This window comes from Schistocerca cancellata, chromosome 6, assembly GCF_023864275.1.
Source record: "Schistocerca cancellata isolate TAMUIC-IGC-003103 chromosome 6, iqSchCanc2.1, whole genome shotgun sequence".
Taxonomy (NCBI): Eukaryota; Metazoa; Arthropoda; class Insecta; order Orthoptera; family Acrididae; genus Schistocerca; species Schistocerca cancellata.
In genome coordinates, this window is record NC_064631.1 from 262,205,027 (window position 1) to 262,220,750 (window position 15,724).

Genomic DNA, 15,724 nt, shown 5'->3' on the forward strand with positions numbered 1-15,724 from the left:
CTGCATCAAACGTACCCTTAACCTTAGGCTTTATTCATTCTCGCACCAATTTGAACCTTCATCAAACACTCTCAAAGAAAAAGCATTTATTAAAATAACTATATCTATTTCTTTCCCACTTAAAGTGAGTATTTACTCTGTAAATGATGTACCAACCTATCCCTCAGTGCTTTGTCTCAACATGTCCTATCATAACCTGTCCACAGTAAAATCATAGTCTTAACCTCCATAAACAGTTTCTAACTAATCTGAACAATTTCAGTTAAGCACAATTGCATGTGCAATAACCTGATGTAAATTACACACAAACTAATTCCATAACAAATTAAATATATCAAATTACCTGAGTGTAGAAAAAATTATGTCACTAGTGAGAATTCAGTCCTTCCAGTATTTCTCAGCTGCTATACAATTGTGCCAAAACAAATTAAGCTCTTTCGTATTCTTCATGTCAACGGTATACAGCTTTGTCAGAATAGCCAACCAAAAGCACTACATTTTATTCAAAATGATGTTGCCTCAAGGTGGCCCATGTATCAACGAGCCCCACGTTCCCCTACCTAGTTGAACAGTTATTCGTGGGAGGTACCTTTCATAGTCTAAAACCATCGTAAAAACTTCTAAAGAATAAACGACTTCTGCTTAATAGCTGTAAAACAGGTATACACAGAGAAATACATAATAAAAAACATTTAGATATCAAAATGGAGCTCCATGAAACCTTCAATGATTACTGTAGCGGAATCTTATTGAAGGATCTCTCATAACATCCAAAGATATTCTGATCTTATATAAAGGCTTTCAGACACACAGAAATTAGTGTCCAGATACTTAAAGATTACAGAGAAACTGAAATTGAGGGTAGAAAAACAGAAGCAAAAACACTGAACTGTGTTTTCAAATGTTCCCTTGCAAAGAATGATACATGTCTACAGCCCCAGATTACTTTTCGTTGCACTGCAAAATTAAGTGATCTACAAGTGGTGTTCAATAAGTAACGTAACACAATTTGGTTGAAAAAATGTGGAATTGCTTTCAGACATTGTGGAATATTCCCGCTTCATCTCCTATAGTTTCATGAAGTTCTAACTGGTGGCAGCGCTATACATGGCCCTCAAAGTGGCATCTGTAATGGAGGTGCGTTCCAAGCAGAGATATGGCATTAAGTTTCATTTGGCGGAATAGCAGAGCATCGTAGATATTGATTGGTGCTTGCAGAATGTCTTCAGTGAACTGACAATGAACAAAAGCTTGGTGAGCCATTGGACGAGGCGTCCGCACATCGCAATGAGGTAGCGCAAATCTGGTCAATCCCCTACATCCAGCCAGCTGCACACGGCTGTGGCTCCTGGAATGATGGAACGTGTGGAGACTCGCATTCAAGGTGATCTATGGATCGCAATCGAACACCTCACTGCTCAACTCGACATCTCTGTTGGTAGTACTGCACACTCGTCCGCCAGTCTGGGTACTCATTGGTGTGTGCCTGCTGGTTTCCTCGCTGCCTAATGGAAGACCATAAAGAGCAACAAAGGACCTTTTGTGAGGAATTGCTTGCACATTATGAGGCTGATCATGACAATTGTTTGTCGAACATCGTCACAGGCGAAGAATTCTGGGTTCTCCTCCAAAGAAAAAGTTCAAAGCACACCCTCAGCTGGCAAAGTCAAGGGGATGGTCTTCTAGGACCTGAAGGGGTTATTGTGTTTGATTTCCTCCCAGTGGTCAAATGATCAACTTTGACGTCTATTGTGTTACCCTCAGGAAACTGAAGAAACGACTTCAGCCTGTCCATCACCACAAAAATGTAAACGAACTTCTCTTTTTCTGTGCACCTGAGAAGGAGCTCACAAAAATTCATTGGATTCTTCTTCTTCTGCAGGCTGCAGTTCGGATTTTGTACCTTCCGACTTCCATCTGTTCGGCCCAATGGAAGATGTATTCTACAGGAAGCAGTATGTGGATGATGGGGAGGTTAATAATGCAGCAAGACGTTGGCTCCAATGTCGACCCATAGAGTGGTACCATGTGAGCATAGAGGTCCTCCCAGTAAGGTGGCATAAAACTGACACACTGAACGAAGATTATGTTGAAAAATAGAGTTTTGTAGCCAAAAGAACGGGGAAATAATATGTTGTATTGTTATCCTGAACAAAACCAATATGCTTTCAGTAACAAAAATGTTGTGGTACATTAACACCCTCCCATCGGTATTAGTGACATTGGCATTCTGAAAGGCCTGAAACCATTAAAATTAAGCAAGACTCCAGGGCTTGAGGGATATGTGTCAGATTTTATACAGAATTTGTAGCTTCCTTTTTAATCATAAAATACTATAGATCCCTCAGACAAAGAGAGTAGCAAATGAGTGGGAAAATGCACAGACCACACTCACTCCCATCTATACGAAGAGTAGCACAAGTCCCCACGAAACTGCTGTCCAGTCTCATTGAAGTCCGTTTGTGATAAGCCCTAGCACGTATTTTGTTCTCAAATCTCGAATAGAAGGACTGTATTCATGCATGGATTCTGAAAACAGTTTCTCACTTGACATCCAGTAAGTCAAGGACGATGACAAACAGTTAGGTCCAGTATTTCTTGACTTCTGAAAAGCATTTGAACCGTAATCGCACCGATGTTCATTAATAAAATGACGATTGCATACGAGCTGAAATTAAATTTGTGAGTGGTTTGAGGATTTCTTGGTAGGGAGGACACAGAATATTAACTCAGATTGAATGTCGCTGACAGAAGTAGAAGTCAATTCAGGCATGTTGAATATTGATGACATGGCAAGTAATATCAATATTACCCTCAGATTTTTCGCAGATGATGCAGTTATCTATAATGAACTACTGTCTGAAAAACTACAAAAAAACATTCAAGTGGATTTTGATAAGATTTCAAAGTATTGCAAAATTGGTCAGCTTTCTTTAAAAGTTCAGAAATGAAACATTGTGCATTTCCTGAAGCGAAAAAAACGAAGTATCCTGTGACTAAAATCTCAATGAGTCACAACTAGAACCAGTCAGCTCATAAAAAAGTTGGATGTAACAATTTTTAGGGATATGAACTGCAATGGTTGCACAGGCTCATTCACAGGTAAGGCAGGTAGTAGCCTTCAGATTATTCTCAGGATACTGGGTAAATGCAGTCAGTCTATAAAATAGATTACTAACAAATCATTTGTATGTTCCATTTTAAAATGGTACTGTAGTGAAGAAGGCCACTAACAGGAATTTTTGTATATATATGAAAAAGGGTGTTCTGAATTGTCTTAGTCCTGTTTGGATCACGAGAGAGAGTCACAGAAATGTTGAAAAACTTAAAATCGCAGACACATGTTATCCCACGATAGCCTACTCACAAAAAATCAAGAAACAGACTTAAATAAAGAATTTAGAGATGTTTTTCAACCCCCTATATATCGCCCCCATTAAAATCAGCAGTCATTCTTTTTGTGCTCCATACATAATTGCAATGGAGAGATATTCCAACACGCTAAGTACGTTCTTTCATGTACTTAAGAGTGGTTTTTCGAGTGAGTACGTAGACGAAGATGTATTTGAAATTGAATTTGCTGAAGAAAGCAACATTTTTCCAATTTTTATTAAAAGATGGTTATAAACTGTCGTTGAACATGTTTGTATGACTTTTCTTCTGACTCATTCTGTTTGGTGTAAATAAGCGTTAATGTTGTCTCATTGAGTGAGTACTTGACAGATTAATTTTTTGTTGCAAACCTTTGTAATACTGAGGTATCTCAATAAGTCTGATTTAGAAATTCATTTAGATTTTATTAGCATCATCATCACGCATTTTACACATTTTACATCTACTGGTACAAAGAAACACTTCAGAGTTTTCTGTATACTGTAGTCTTCAGTTAAACACAGAAATGGTATATATTTTCTAATATTTATCCATCTTGCACTAGATTTTTAGAGATTAGATTAGATTAGTACTTGTTCCATAGATCATGAATACGACACTTCGTAATGATATGGAACGTGTCAGGTTAATAAAAGGTGTCTATACAAGATATTACATTACACAAAATATTACTTGACACTCAATATTTTTAATTTTTTGTGGGGGTTGGGAAAATTACCCACTTACTACATCCACAAATTCATCTAATGAGTAGGAAGAGTTGCCATTAAGAAATTATTTTAATTTCCTTTAAATGCTACATGGCTATCTGTCAGACTTTTGATGCTATTAGGTAAGTCACCAAAAACTTTTGTGGCAGCATAATTTACCCACTTCTGAGCCAAAGTTAGATTTAACATTGAGTAGTGAAGATAATCCTTTTTCCTAGTATTGCAGCCATGTAGACTGCTATTATTTTTGAATTCATTCGGACTGTTAATAATAATGCATACACCTAGAAATTTTGAATATTCTACCTTAGCTACCGATTTCTGATCAAAGTCTATATTTATTAATGGTGTCATTCCATTTACTGTGTGGAATTGTATATACTGTATTTTGTCAAAGTTTAATGAGAGCCCATTTGCAGAGAACCACTTAATGATTTTCTGAAAAACATCGTTTACAATTTCACCAGTTAATTCTTGTCTGTTGGGTGTGATAGCTATACTTGTATCATCGGCAAAAAGTACCAGCTTTGCATCTTCGTGCATATAGAATGGTAAGTAATTAATATACACTCCTGGAAATGGAAAAAAGAACACATTGACACCGGTGTGTCAGACCCACCATACTTGCTCCGGACACTGCGAGAGGGCTGTACAAGCAATGATCACACGCACGGCACAGCGGACACACCAGGAACCGCGGTGTTGGCCGTCGAATGGCGCTAGCTGCGCAGCATTTGTGCACCGCCGCCGTCAGTGTCAGCCAGTTTGCCATGGCATACGGAGCTCCATCGCAGTCTTTAACACTGGTAGCATGCTGCGACAGTGTGGACGTGAACCGTATGTGCAGTTGACGGACTTTGAGCGAGGGTGTATAGTGGCCATGCGGGAGGCCAGGTGGACGTACCGCCGAATTGCTCAACACGTGGGACGTGAGGTCTCCACAGTACATCGATGTTGTCGCCAGTGGTCGGCGGAAGGTGCACGTGCCCGTCGACCTGGGACCGGACCGCAGCGACGCACGGATGCACGCCAAGACCGTAGGATCCTACGCAGTGCCATAGGCGACCGCACCGCCACTTCCCAGCAAATTAGGGACACTGTTGCTCCTGGGGTATCGGCGAGGACCATTCGCAACCATCTCCATGAAGCTGGGCTACGGTCCCGCACACCGTTAGGCCGTCTTCCGCTCACGCCCCAACATCGTGCAGCCCGCCTCCAGTGGTGTCGCGACAGGCGTGAATGGAGGGACGAATGGAGACGTGTCGTCTTCAGCGATGAGAGTCGCTTCTGCCTTGGTGCCAATGATTGTCGTATGCGTATTTGGCGCCGTGCAGGTGAGCGCCACAATCAGGACTGCATACGACCGAGGCACACAGGAACAACACCCGGCATCATGGTGTGGGGAGCGATCTCCTACACTGGCCATACACCACTGGTGATCGTCGAGGGGACACTGAATAGTGCACGGTACATCCAAACCGTCATCGAACCCATTGTTCTACCATTCCTAGACCGGCAGGGGAACTTGCTGTTCCAACAGGACAATGCACGTCCGCATGTATCCCGTGCCACCCAACGTGCTCTAGAAGGTGTAAGTCAACTACCCTGGCCAGCAAGATCTCCGGATCTGTCTCCCATTGAGCATGTTTGGGACTGGATGAAGCGTCGTCTCACGCGGTCTGCACGTCCAGCACGAACGCTGGTCCAACTGAGGCGCCAGGTGGAAATGGCATGGCAAGCCGTTCCACAGGACTACATCCAGCATCTCTACGATCGTCTCCTTGGGAGAATAGCAGCCTGCATTGCTGCGAAAGGTGGATATACACTGTACTAGTGCCGACATTGTGCATGCTCTGTTGCCTGTGTCTATGTGCCTGTGGTTCTGTCAGTGTGATCATGTGATATATCTGAACCCAGGAATGTGTCAATAAAGTTTCCCCTTCCTGGGACAATGAATACACGGTGTTCTTATTTCAATTTCCAGGAGTGTACATTAAGAACAGCAGAGGACCCAAGACCGAACCTTGTGGCACCCTATTCTTGACTGTTCCCCAGGTCATCATATCGATCTCTTTCTTATCTCTTGGAATCCAGCAAAATTTTCCTCGATTCATATATTGTCCATTCATGTATTACCCATTCACATGATTACATGTCATGACAATTCTCATTTCATTTGCATTGAAATTAGTGTTATATGTGCAGTCCAGTTTTCTTTATTCTGGCTTTTACATTTTTCTGTTTCTACCTATTATTCTCAACATACTTATCTCTATTTCTGGGTGAAGAGTCCATTGCTTTTTAAATGATTTTCGAATTAAAATTACGTGATTCATTACTGTTAGTGAAGTCAGGTAATAGTCTCACATATCTAATCACAAACTTTCTGTTTTAGTCACCCCAGATTCTAAGTTTTCAAAATTCTATTTAGTTCAGCAAAACTATTCCAAATTATTTTGACTGTTTTGTTTCTTTATTATTTGTCCATTCAGCTGCTGTCTCCAGCTACCCTAAATACAAAAACTCACCAAGTGCTTCTGACATGTCATTGTTAAAGTAAGCTGTAATTTTCCTTGAATATATCTTCTTTTAGTTTTATTACATTTTACTTTCAGACTTTCTTTCATACTGCCTGTATTTAATTCTTCGAATCGAAATGACATTTTACCTGTCCTAGAAACAAATTGTGCTATGCTACCATTAAAGCAGAGGTAGTTCAGATATGAACTTGACAATCCTTTGTTATTTTCTTATTTTGAGGATGTGAAACTTAGTTTAGTAACGCTAAGAATAGTTTTGATTATATGCACACTCCTCACTTGTTAGCTCTTTCGTTTCTAAATTTCCATTATTCTGGTGAAATCTATTGGAGGAAGTAGAGCTGATGGTGAATCTATGCTGGATTTGGAAAGTACTGTTAAGGGCAGTACACATGCAACTATCTGTCTGTGCAGATATCTGTGCATGCAATAAATTGCAGCAACACTTGTGCATTTATAATATCTTCCCTGGCCCGCCATCCATTGGTCTATCAAAGAATGCTCAGTGGCAAGCTGCTATCCTCTTGTGAAGGCTGTTTCAATTTAGGACTCTGAAGACCAGTTCATACTGGACTATTTCAAATGGCGACTTTCACACTGGCTGTCAATGTTCCTTCATGTCATGTCGCATCACGTCATGTGGCATCAAGTCATTTTATGTTATGTCAAAATTTCTTGGGAAGGAAGTTTTAACAGTGTTGTCACCTGGCAACATCAGAAGTTAAACTGTTTTCATCACACTCTGTCATATTATGGTAGAGGATATCATGCTTTTGTGAATTCTTATTCTTTATTGTATTTTATTTTTTTGCTTCGTTCTTGTGACAAATAGCAAGTGTTCTATGACAACTTGGAAAGTTTTCTCTGTTGAGTGTTCTTCCACAAGCAAGATCAGAAATCTGAAAGCGAAAAATTATTTAAGTTTTACAATAATGGAACAGAGCTGTAGCCCACTCTACATATAAATAATGGCATGAGTTGAAGAAGCAATTTTCATTAAATCACATTTTAAGTGAAAAAGTCAGCTCTAATGAAAGAGAAAAATACAGTTGTGTATGATGTTATTATCAGTTCTGTAAGAAAAAAGGGTAGTGGATAAGGTAATCAGGCTTTATTTAGTCCCTTATAAATATTGTCTGATGTGTTTGTATGCATATATTTTCGCTAGCAAATAAATGTCGATTTTTTGAAATGTTATTGCACTTCTTAGCATTTTAGCACACAAAACTGATCAAGAACATGCGTTATGAAGTTCCCTTTGTCCATTAATAACTTTGTCCTTGTTAGTTTCTCAAGTCCAATACTATACCCCACACTTTTTGTGTCATGGGTGGTATTTCATCTCACCTTATCCTTTAGGTACTGGGCCAGTGAGGAGTGGAATTAAATCATCGACGAGTATCATCTATTTTAAGGCCTGTCCATGCGCAACGATGTTTCTGCACAGATCCGCACAAAGTCTGTGTGTGCAATAGTTCGCTACAAATGTGATGTGTTGGAATGACCCAAGTTCCAATCTACCATTCGCCTTCTATCTGTTAGTGTAGAGAAGAAACTTCAATGGCAAGCTACTAAGCTCTCGTATTTTCGAAGTGTATTTCATTTATTCAGGAATGGAGAAAATTTTATTATGGTCTGTCTTCACAACAGAAAGACTGGTCAAAATGGTCTAGATAGTAACTGCTGAAGCGAATGCAGTTTTTGCACACAAATTTATTTTGCAGGTTGCAGGATGACCACAATTACTGTCCTAATTATCTGCAGATGTGTCTGTAAATGTATAATTATCTTTTGACACTCATATAATATGGAATATGGAACAATACTTGACGAGAAGATCAGTTTCTCCACACCAGCAGTTGATGGTGACATTAACAATTTGTGATAACAAGAAAAGTCTACTGTAATTTCGAAACAAGCATTGTAGGAATCGTACCGAACACATATGAAGTTATTTATGTTGTCCTAAAGGATGATTTTGCAAATGCAAGTAAATTACTGTAAGGCAATTCTGATAAATTATAGATAATATTTTTACTGTTTTAGACATGTTGAAAGGCAATGTATTTTAGTAACTATGTATGTGGCCAAAGAGCTATATTTTTAGTTTGTTTCTGAGTTAGGGTATTCAGGTACCTACCTAAAGTCTACCAGCAACCATTTCAAGACATTTCCTCCAGAATATAAAACTACATTCTGAATTCTAGTCGTGGATGCATAGTCTATCTAGAGAGTTTTTCTTCTAGTATTCTGGTAATGAATTCTACAGGTTATCTCTAAGTCACTCTTGTATAAATCATATTTAATATTGGGAAGTAAAACAAGTGCCATAATCCCTATTTCACTAAAGGCACTGTTGCTACTTGCAAGGTCTCCCATTATCAGTTAATACAATATTCTGACTACACTGTTATTTTTGCCTTTTTTGCTACACTGTCACTTAAGATTATGGCACTGGACAGTACTTGGTGAAACTATGCTAGCAGTCCCCCAGCGCCCAATCGAATATATATCATTACTTTGCTTAGATCTTTGAGGTAATCAGTCCATTACGATATTTTTTATTACCGTTTCTGTTTGCTGTAGAAAGAACCGCTCGTAATCCTTCTATTAAAGAATGACTAGTAGTTGCCTTCTTGTCTCTACTGATGTGCTTGCTGCTCTTGAATTTCCACAAACGCGATGAGTACTGTACATTTCGATTAATTTTGAAATTAAGTACCTAGAGCATTGACGTGCATCAGCCATTTTGAAATTAATTTGGCATAGGCAGACGAGAAATACTAGATTGAGCAAACAGCTGTTCCAAACACATTTCGTATGCCAGATTTGCGGCAATCTTCTGTTCACACACTCCAACTGTCTGCACTCATGGGATCTGAGCTCATTTGAGCAATTTTGTTCAAACCTTTAATGGCTCATCCACACACAACGACGTGTCCACGTGGATACCAACGCAGCTGTCAGTGCATGCAATAGACTGCTGCAAATGTGGCGTGTTCACAAGATACAATTCCAATTTAGTGCTCGTCCATCATCTGTCGGTGTATAAGAGAGTGACAACACTGTCTCACAGTAACCTCATAGCTTATTACCTTTATTAAGAAATGGAAGAAATTCTATTATGGCCTGTCATCGCAACTTCATGTAAGAAATAAAAAGCAAACAAAATGACAGAAACAAATAGTCAGATGAAAATGGTCTACACAATGGGTACTTAAACAAAGGCAGTTTTCTCACACAAATTTACTTCACAAGTTGCAGGGCGAACTCCACTAGTGGTGTAATAATTTGAGGATCGATTTAGGAACGTATAATTATATTTTGATGCTGATAACTCCTAGCACAATATGTAAAAAATGTGTATGAGGAGATCAATTGCTCCACATGAGCGGCTGATGGTGATGTTAAGATTCCTGGCAATAGGAACCACAGGGATCTAGAGTTTACTACTGCAGTTTCTAGATGAGAATTCAGTGAAATCATACCTAATACACGTGAGCCATTTATGCTCTCATGAAGGATGAGTCCATGATGGCAAGTAGAGTACTTTACCTCAATTCTGATAAGTTACAGATCACATTCTTATTGTTTTGGATGCGTCTGAGACACAATATATTCTTAGAAGTGACCAATGAGCTATAGCTCAGTTTGTTTCTAAGTCGAGACTTTCATTTCCCCATGCGATGTCTACCAGCAACTTTTGCACCAGGCTATAAAAGTCCATTTTGAACCCTAGACAGGGATTCATAGTATGCACTTCCTGCAAGTTTTACTTGGAGTATTGTGATAGCGGATTCTACAGTTCACCTCTAAACCACCACCTATTATATTAGGAAAAAAAAGAAGTGTAACAATAACTTTGTCTCCGAAGGCATTGTTCCAAGATCTTTCATTATCAGCTTAACACAATACTTTGAGTGCACTCCTCTTTGGAAGAAATATGGCCTACTTTTTTTTGCTACACTATCAGAACTCACATTGGATTGTGGCATACGACAATACAGAGTAAAAGTACACTAGCAAACCCCTGGCACCAGATCAAATAGATTACCTTACTTACCGTAGCTCTCTTTGATAAACAGCCACAAAGACTTTTTTTATTGTGTACCTTTCCCTGTTTGCCTTAGGGTCAACCGCTCGTAATTTCTCTGTTAAAGAATTATAAGCAGCTGCTTTCTTATCACTATCACTGTTTTGCCTGCTTTTAATTTTTTCACAAACATATATAACTCCCATACATTTTTGATAAATTCGGCAATGAACCATGTAGAACACAGGTATATATATATCTACCATTTTAAAATTCACTCTACACACAGATGAGAAAAACCTGAATGAACCATTAGTTGCCTCAAAAACATTTTAGCGCCAGATTTACGGCAATCTTCAGTTCACACGCTCCACCGTGTCTGTGCAGATGTGATTTGAACCCACAGATTTCAGCAATTTCTCTCAAACCTCCAACTTCCCAGTTTTGCGGACATCTCCTATTCAAATGCAACAATCTATCTGCTCAAATATTTTGTGCACAAAGTCTATGTTTATCAATGGTGTCATTCCATTTACTGTGTGGAAGTGTATATACTGTGTTTTGTCAAAGTTTAATGAGAGCCCATTTGCAGAGAACCACTTAATGATTTTCTGAAAAACATCATTTACAATTTCACCAGTTAATTCTTGACTGTTGGGTGTGATAGCTATACTTGTATCATCGGCAGAAAGTACCAGCTTTGCATCTTCGTGAATATAGAATGGCAAGTCATTAATATATATTAGGAACAGCAGAGGACCCAAGACCGAACCTTGTGGCACCCCATTCTTGATTTTTCCCCACTTTTGAGAAATCACCACTTTTTGCATATTATGTGAACTGTTTATTTCAACTTTCTGCACTCTTCCAGTTAGGTATGATTTAAACTATTTGAGCACTGTCCCATTCATACCACAATACTTGAGCTTATCTAGAAGTATTCCATGATTTACACAGTCCAAAGCCTTTGATAGATCACAAAAAATCCTAACGGGTGACTTCCGGTTACTCAGAGCGTTTAATATTTCATTAGTGAAAGTATATATAGCATTTTCCGTTGAAAAACCCTTCTGGAAACCAAACTGACATTTTGTTAAAACTTTATTTTTGCAAAGGTGTGAAGCTACTCTGCAATACATTACTTTTTCAAGAATTTTGGATAAGGCAGTCAGAAGAGAGATTGGGTGGTAGTTGTTGACATCAGACGTATCCCCTTTTTTATGCAGTGGTATAACAATGGCATACTTCAGTCTATCTGGAAAAATACCCTGCTTCAGAGAGCTATTACATATGTGGCTAAGAATCTCACTTATTTCTAGGGAACAAGCTTTTATTATCCTGCTGGAAATGCCATCAATCCCATGTGAGCTTTTATTCTTGAGAGAGTTTATTATCTTCCTAATTTCAGATGGAGAGGTGGGTGGAATTTCAATTGTATCAAATGGTGTGGGTAAGGCCTCTTCCATTAACTGTCTTGCTTCTTCTAATGAACATTTAGATCCTATTTTCTCTACAGCATTTAAAAAATGATTATTCAGAATGTTTTCGACTTCTGGCTTGTTGTTTATCAAGTTTCCATTCGCTTTGATGGTGATGATGTCATCCTATACTCTTAGTTGTCCTGTCTCCCTTGTAATAATATTCCAAATTGTTTTGATTTTGTTATCAGAGGTATTAATCTCAGACATGATGCACATGCTTCTGGACTTTTTAATAACCTTTCTTAATGTGGCACAGTAGTTTTTATAATATTTGGCTGTTTCTGGGCCATTACTCTTTCTTGTTGTTAGATACAGTTCCCTTTTGTGGTTCCAAGATATTTTTATTCCTTTAGTAAGCCAAGGTTTTTTGGATAGTTTCTTATAATTAGATTTAACTACTTTTTTTCGGGAAACAGTCTTCAAATTCTCTTACAAGTGTATCATGACATAAATTATATTTTAAATTAGGATCGGGTTCCTTGTACACCTCATCCCAGTCTAACTGCTGAAGATTTTCTCTGAAGTTTCTAATTGTTGAGTCATTAATTGAACACACAACTTTGGAGGGTAGTTTTGAATTACTGAATGGAGCTATGTCATATACTGTAACTAGCTGAGCATCATGATCAGAAAGCCCATTCTCAACAGGACAAGAATTTTTTTTTAAGCCAATCTTGGTCTATAAAAGTGTTATCTACCAATGTGCTGCTCTCCTTTACTACCCGAGTACGAAAATTAATGACAGATGTCAAATTAAAAGAACCGAGCAAGACTTCCAGGTCATTCTTCCTATTACACTCTTTCAATGAATCAACACTGAAGTCCCCACAAATAATAATTTGCTGTCCCGTATCAGACAGATAGCACAACAAGGCATCCAAGTTTTCCAGGAATAAATGAAAGTTTCCTGATGGGGGCCTATACACTGTTACAATTATAAAAGAGCCCTCCTTCAGTTTAAGTTGACAGGCACGTGCTTCTATATGTTGCTCTATAAAAAAACTTTTTTGTATCTAAGATTTCTACACAGTGATAACTTTTGACATATGTGGCAACTCCTCCTCCCACCTTATTCTCTCTACTCATATGTGCAACATGTTTATAACCACTGATATTTACCTTTTCCATATCAGACAATGTGATGCTCAGACAGGAATAGTATATCTATTACATTATTAGATTCAATTTCATCTAAACAAACCAGGAGCTCATTTACTTTATTCTTCAATCCCGGAATATTTTGGTGAAAATGGTAACATTACTTTTTACTTTACTTTTCTGAGAATCTACTTTTTTCTTTACTCCACCAATATTTTGGTTAAATATGGTAACATTATTATTTACTTTCCTGTTATGAGAATTTTGTGAGTTTTGAACCTCTTTAGAACCTGCCTGCCTGAACTTCTCATTGGACATTGATATTAGCCTAAAAAAGAGGTACATCCATGAGTTCTAGTGTCCCCCCCTTATAGATTTTGCTAACAACCCTGCCAGTTTACCCTTACCTTTCCTATTGAGATGTAGGCAATGCCTTGTGAAATCCCCCCTATCAATAACCTCGACAGGAACCAATCCACTGTCTGACAGAGTGGCCGCCCTACGCAACTGATCCAACTCGATATTTACCCTCCTGACAGAGCGGTTCAACTGGGGCTGATCACGCCGCAGGAAGGCAGGCAAAACTCCCTTACATATTAATATATAATGTGCGCAGATATTTGCGCAGCCTGGTTGTTGCGTGTGGAACGGCCTTTCCGAAAAATTTTGAAACTGAATAACAAGCTTGTTTTTCAGACATCTACGAACACCAAACACCCATTAGCCCACTCTACAATTTCGTTCATGCCCTGTACATGATCCAGTAAGCTACATTTATTCCTGGACATTCACAAAGTTGCGCAAATGAGTCTGATTGTGAGTTGTCAGAGAATCAGTCAACTAAAAGTTATGAATTCGATACTGCCTAAGTTATAAACGTTGAAAGTAAAAAAAAAAAATAGATGAAGTACAAGACTTGAATGATCGATTACGGACAGTTCATGAAAATACCTTGTATTTCCGATGTCTAACTTATGCGTTATGTTAACTTTATATTGATTTAACTCCGTTCACATTACAGTAAATTTTCCACTACTCCCTCGCATAATAAAAATACAGAAGACTCGCAAAAATGGGCATGGATTTTTCCGATATTTTTTTATCGCAGTCTCCCGATGTTTCTTTCGTGGTTCAGCAGCAATTATTATTTTACGATTTATGCTAGTGAGTCTCGCGAATTGATAATTTTTAAGATTTTGTGGGTCGGCCATTGTTTCTTCATGTACTGCATTTTCATAGAACCTTGGTACGATACCATTTCGAAACGTGTTGCTCTTCCATTCTGCTCTGCAAACGAAGTGAAATTGATTTCGTAACATGGTGCTACGTAAATGAGTCTGTCTGTTGCTGAAGACTGTATCATAACCATTTGTAGATTAGCACTTGGCTGTAACGGTAGATTTAGTTTTTCCTAAGTTTTGTAATACAGTAAACATTCAGGGACGAAAGTACCATAGTAGTATAGGTGTTTCTCAGGCTGTGTAACCTCCAGCGCTAGTTGTAAATCGGACGACGGAAGCCATTGTTCTTTGGTTTAACTTTGCATTTACGTACTTTTGAGTTCCTTGTGGATTTGTCCATCATGTAAGTATCAGAATTTAACGGCAACTGTTTGTAAATTCCTATAGCACACTTGCAAGAGAACTCTGTTCGTATAGCTTATTTATTTGGTGCATTATGTGTGTGTCTTTGTAGGCCATTTTGTTTGCTTATTGACGAATCTATATTTTTTCAGAAAAATGGCCGAAGATTTTGATGTAGAAGCAATGTTGGAAGCGCCGTATAAGAAAGGAGTAAGTCGTTAGTCCTTAAAACATGTAAATAAGTAATAAATAACGCATTTGAGACTCAGTGTTGTACGTGACGGTGTCACATGAGTAACACTTCATAGCTGAGGTTTCTTGGTAAATTTGACTGTGTTTCTTACTGATCAGAAAAATTACATGATATTTTTTAACGTAATTTATGTGAAAAATGCCGTATTCAAGGAACATGGAAAAGTAGTGGTGCATTTCTGGTAAACAGTTGTGGAGTAGTTACTCGGGGGCATCAGAAGATTGTATTTAAGCCTGCTTTGGAAACATGAAGTTGAGAAAAACGAGTCCCAAAAAATTGAAATAGTTAACTATGAATTGTGATGTGCCGTTTCTTATGTGGGTGAATAAGTCATTTTAACGTTTATTTACGTGTATAACTGAAGTCTTACTCATTGGCTCCTTTGCTTTTCCATGGTCTACCTCCTCAGTTAATAATTTGGCGTTTAGCACTATTTCCAGCTGCTGTTTATGGAAGTTTAAGATATTTCAGATCTGACATTCCTCTTTTTAAGTAATACATGAGGCTGCCTCAAAATCCCTGTAATGTGAAAGTCAGAAACACCTACCTCTCTGTAACTGCTTATTCAGCAACTGATGTGCAAGCTGTCTGTCTCACTTAGATTAAACATTACATTTATGACACTGTTAACAT

At 38.4% G+C, this 15,724-nt stretch overlaps 1 protein-coding gene across 5 annotated transcripts in view; it reads left to right on the forward strand.

Annotated features, from left to right (window-relative positions):
• The first annotated feature begins 14,223 nt into the window (after positions 1-14,223).
• Positions 14,224-15,724, forward strand: part of LOC126191570 (RNA-binding protein 39) — a 65,453-nt gene continuing 63,952 nt past the window's right edge. For 4 of the 5 annotated variants that reach the window (XM_049932493.1, XM_049932494.1, XM_049932495.1 and 1 more), the window contains exons 1-2: positions 14,224-14,839; positions 14,991-15,048. Coding sequence is in view for 1 of the 5 variants with exons in the window: in XM_049932492.1 (XP_049788449.1) it covers positions 14,995-15,048 (54 nt within the window). In the remaining 4 variants the exon portion in view is untranslated. The remainder of the gene's footprint in view (positions 14,840-14,990; positions 15,049-15,724) is intronic. The other variant, XM_049932492.1, reaches the window with a different exon arrangement.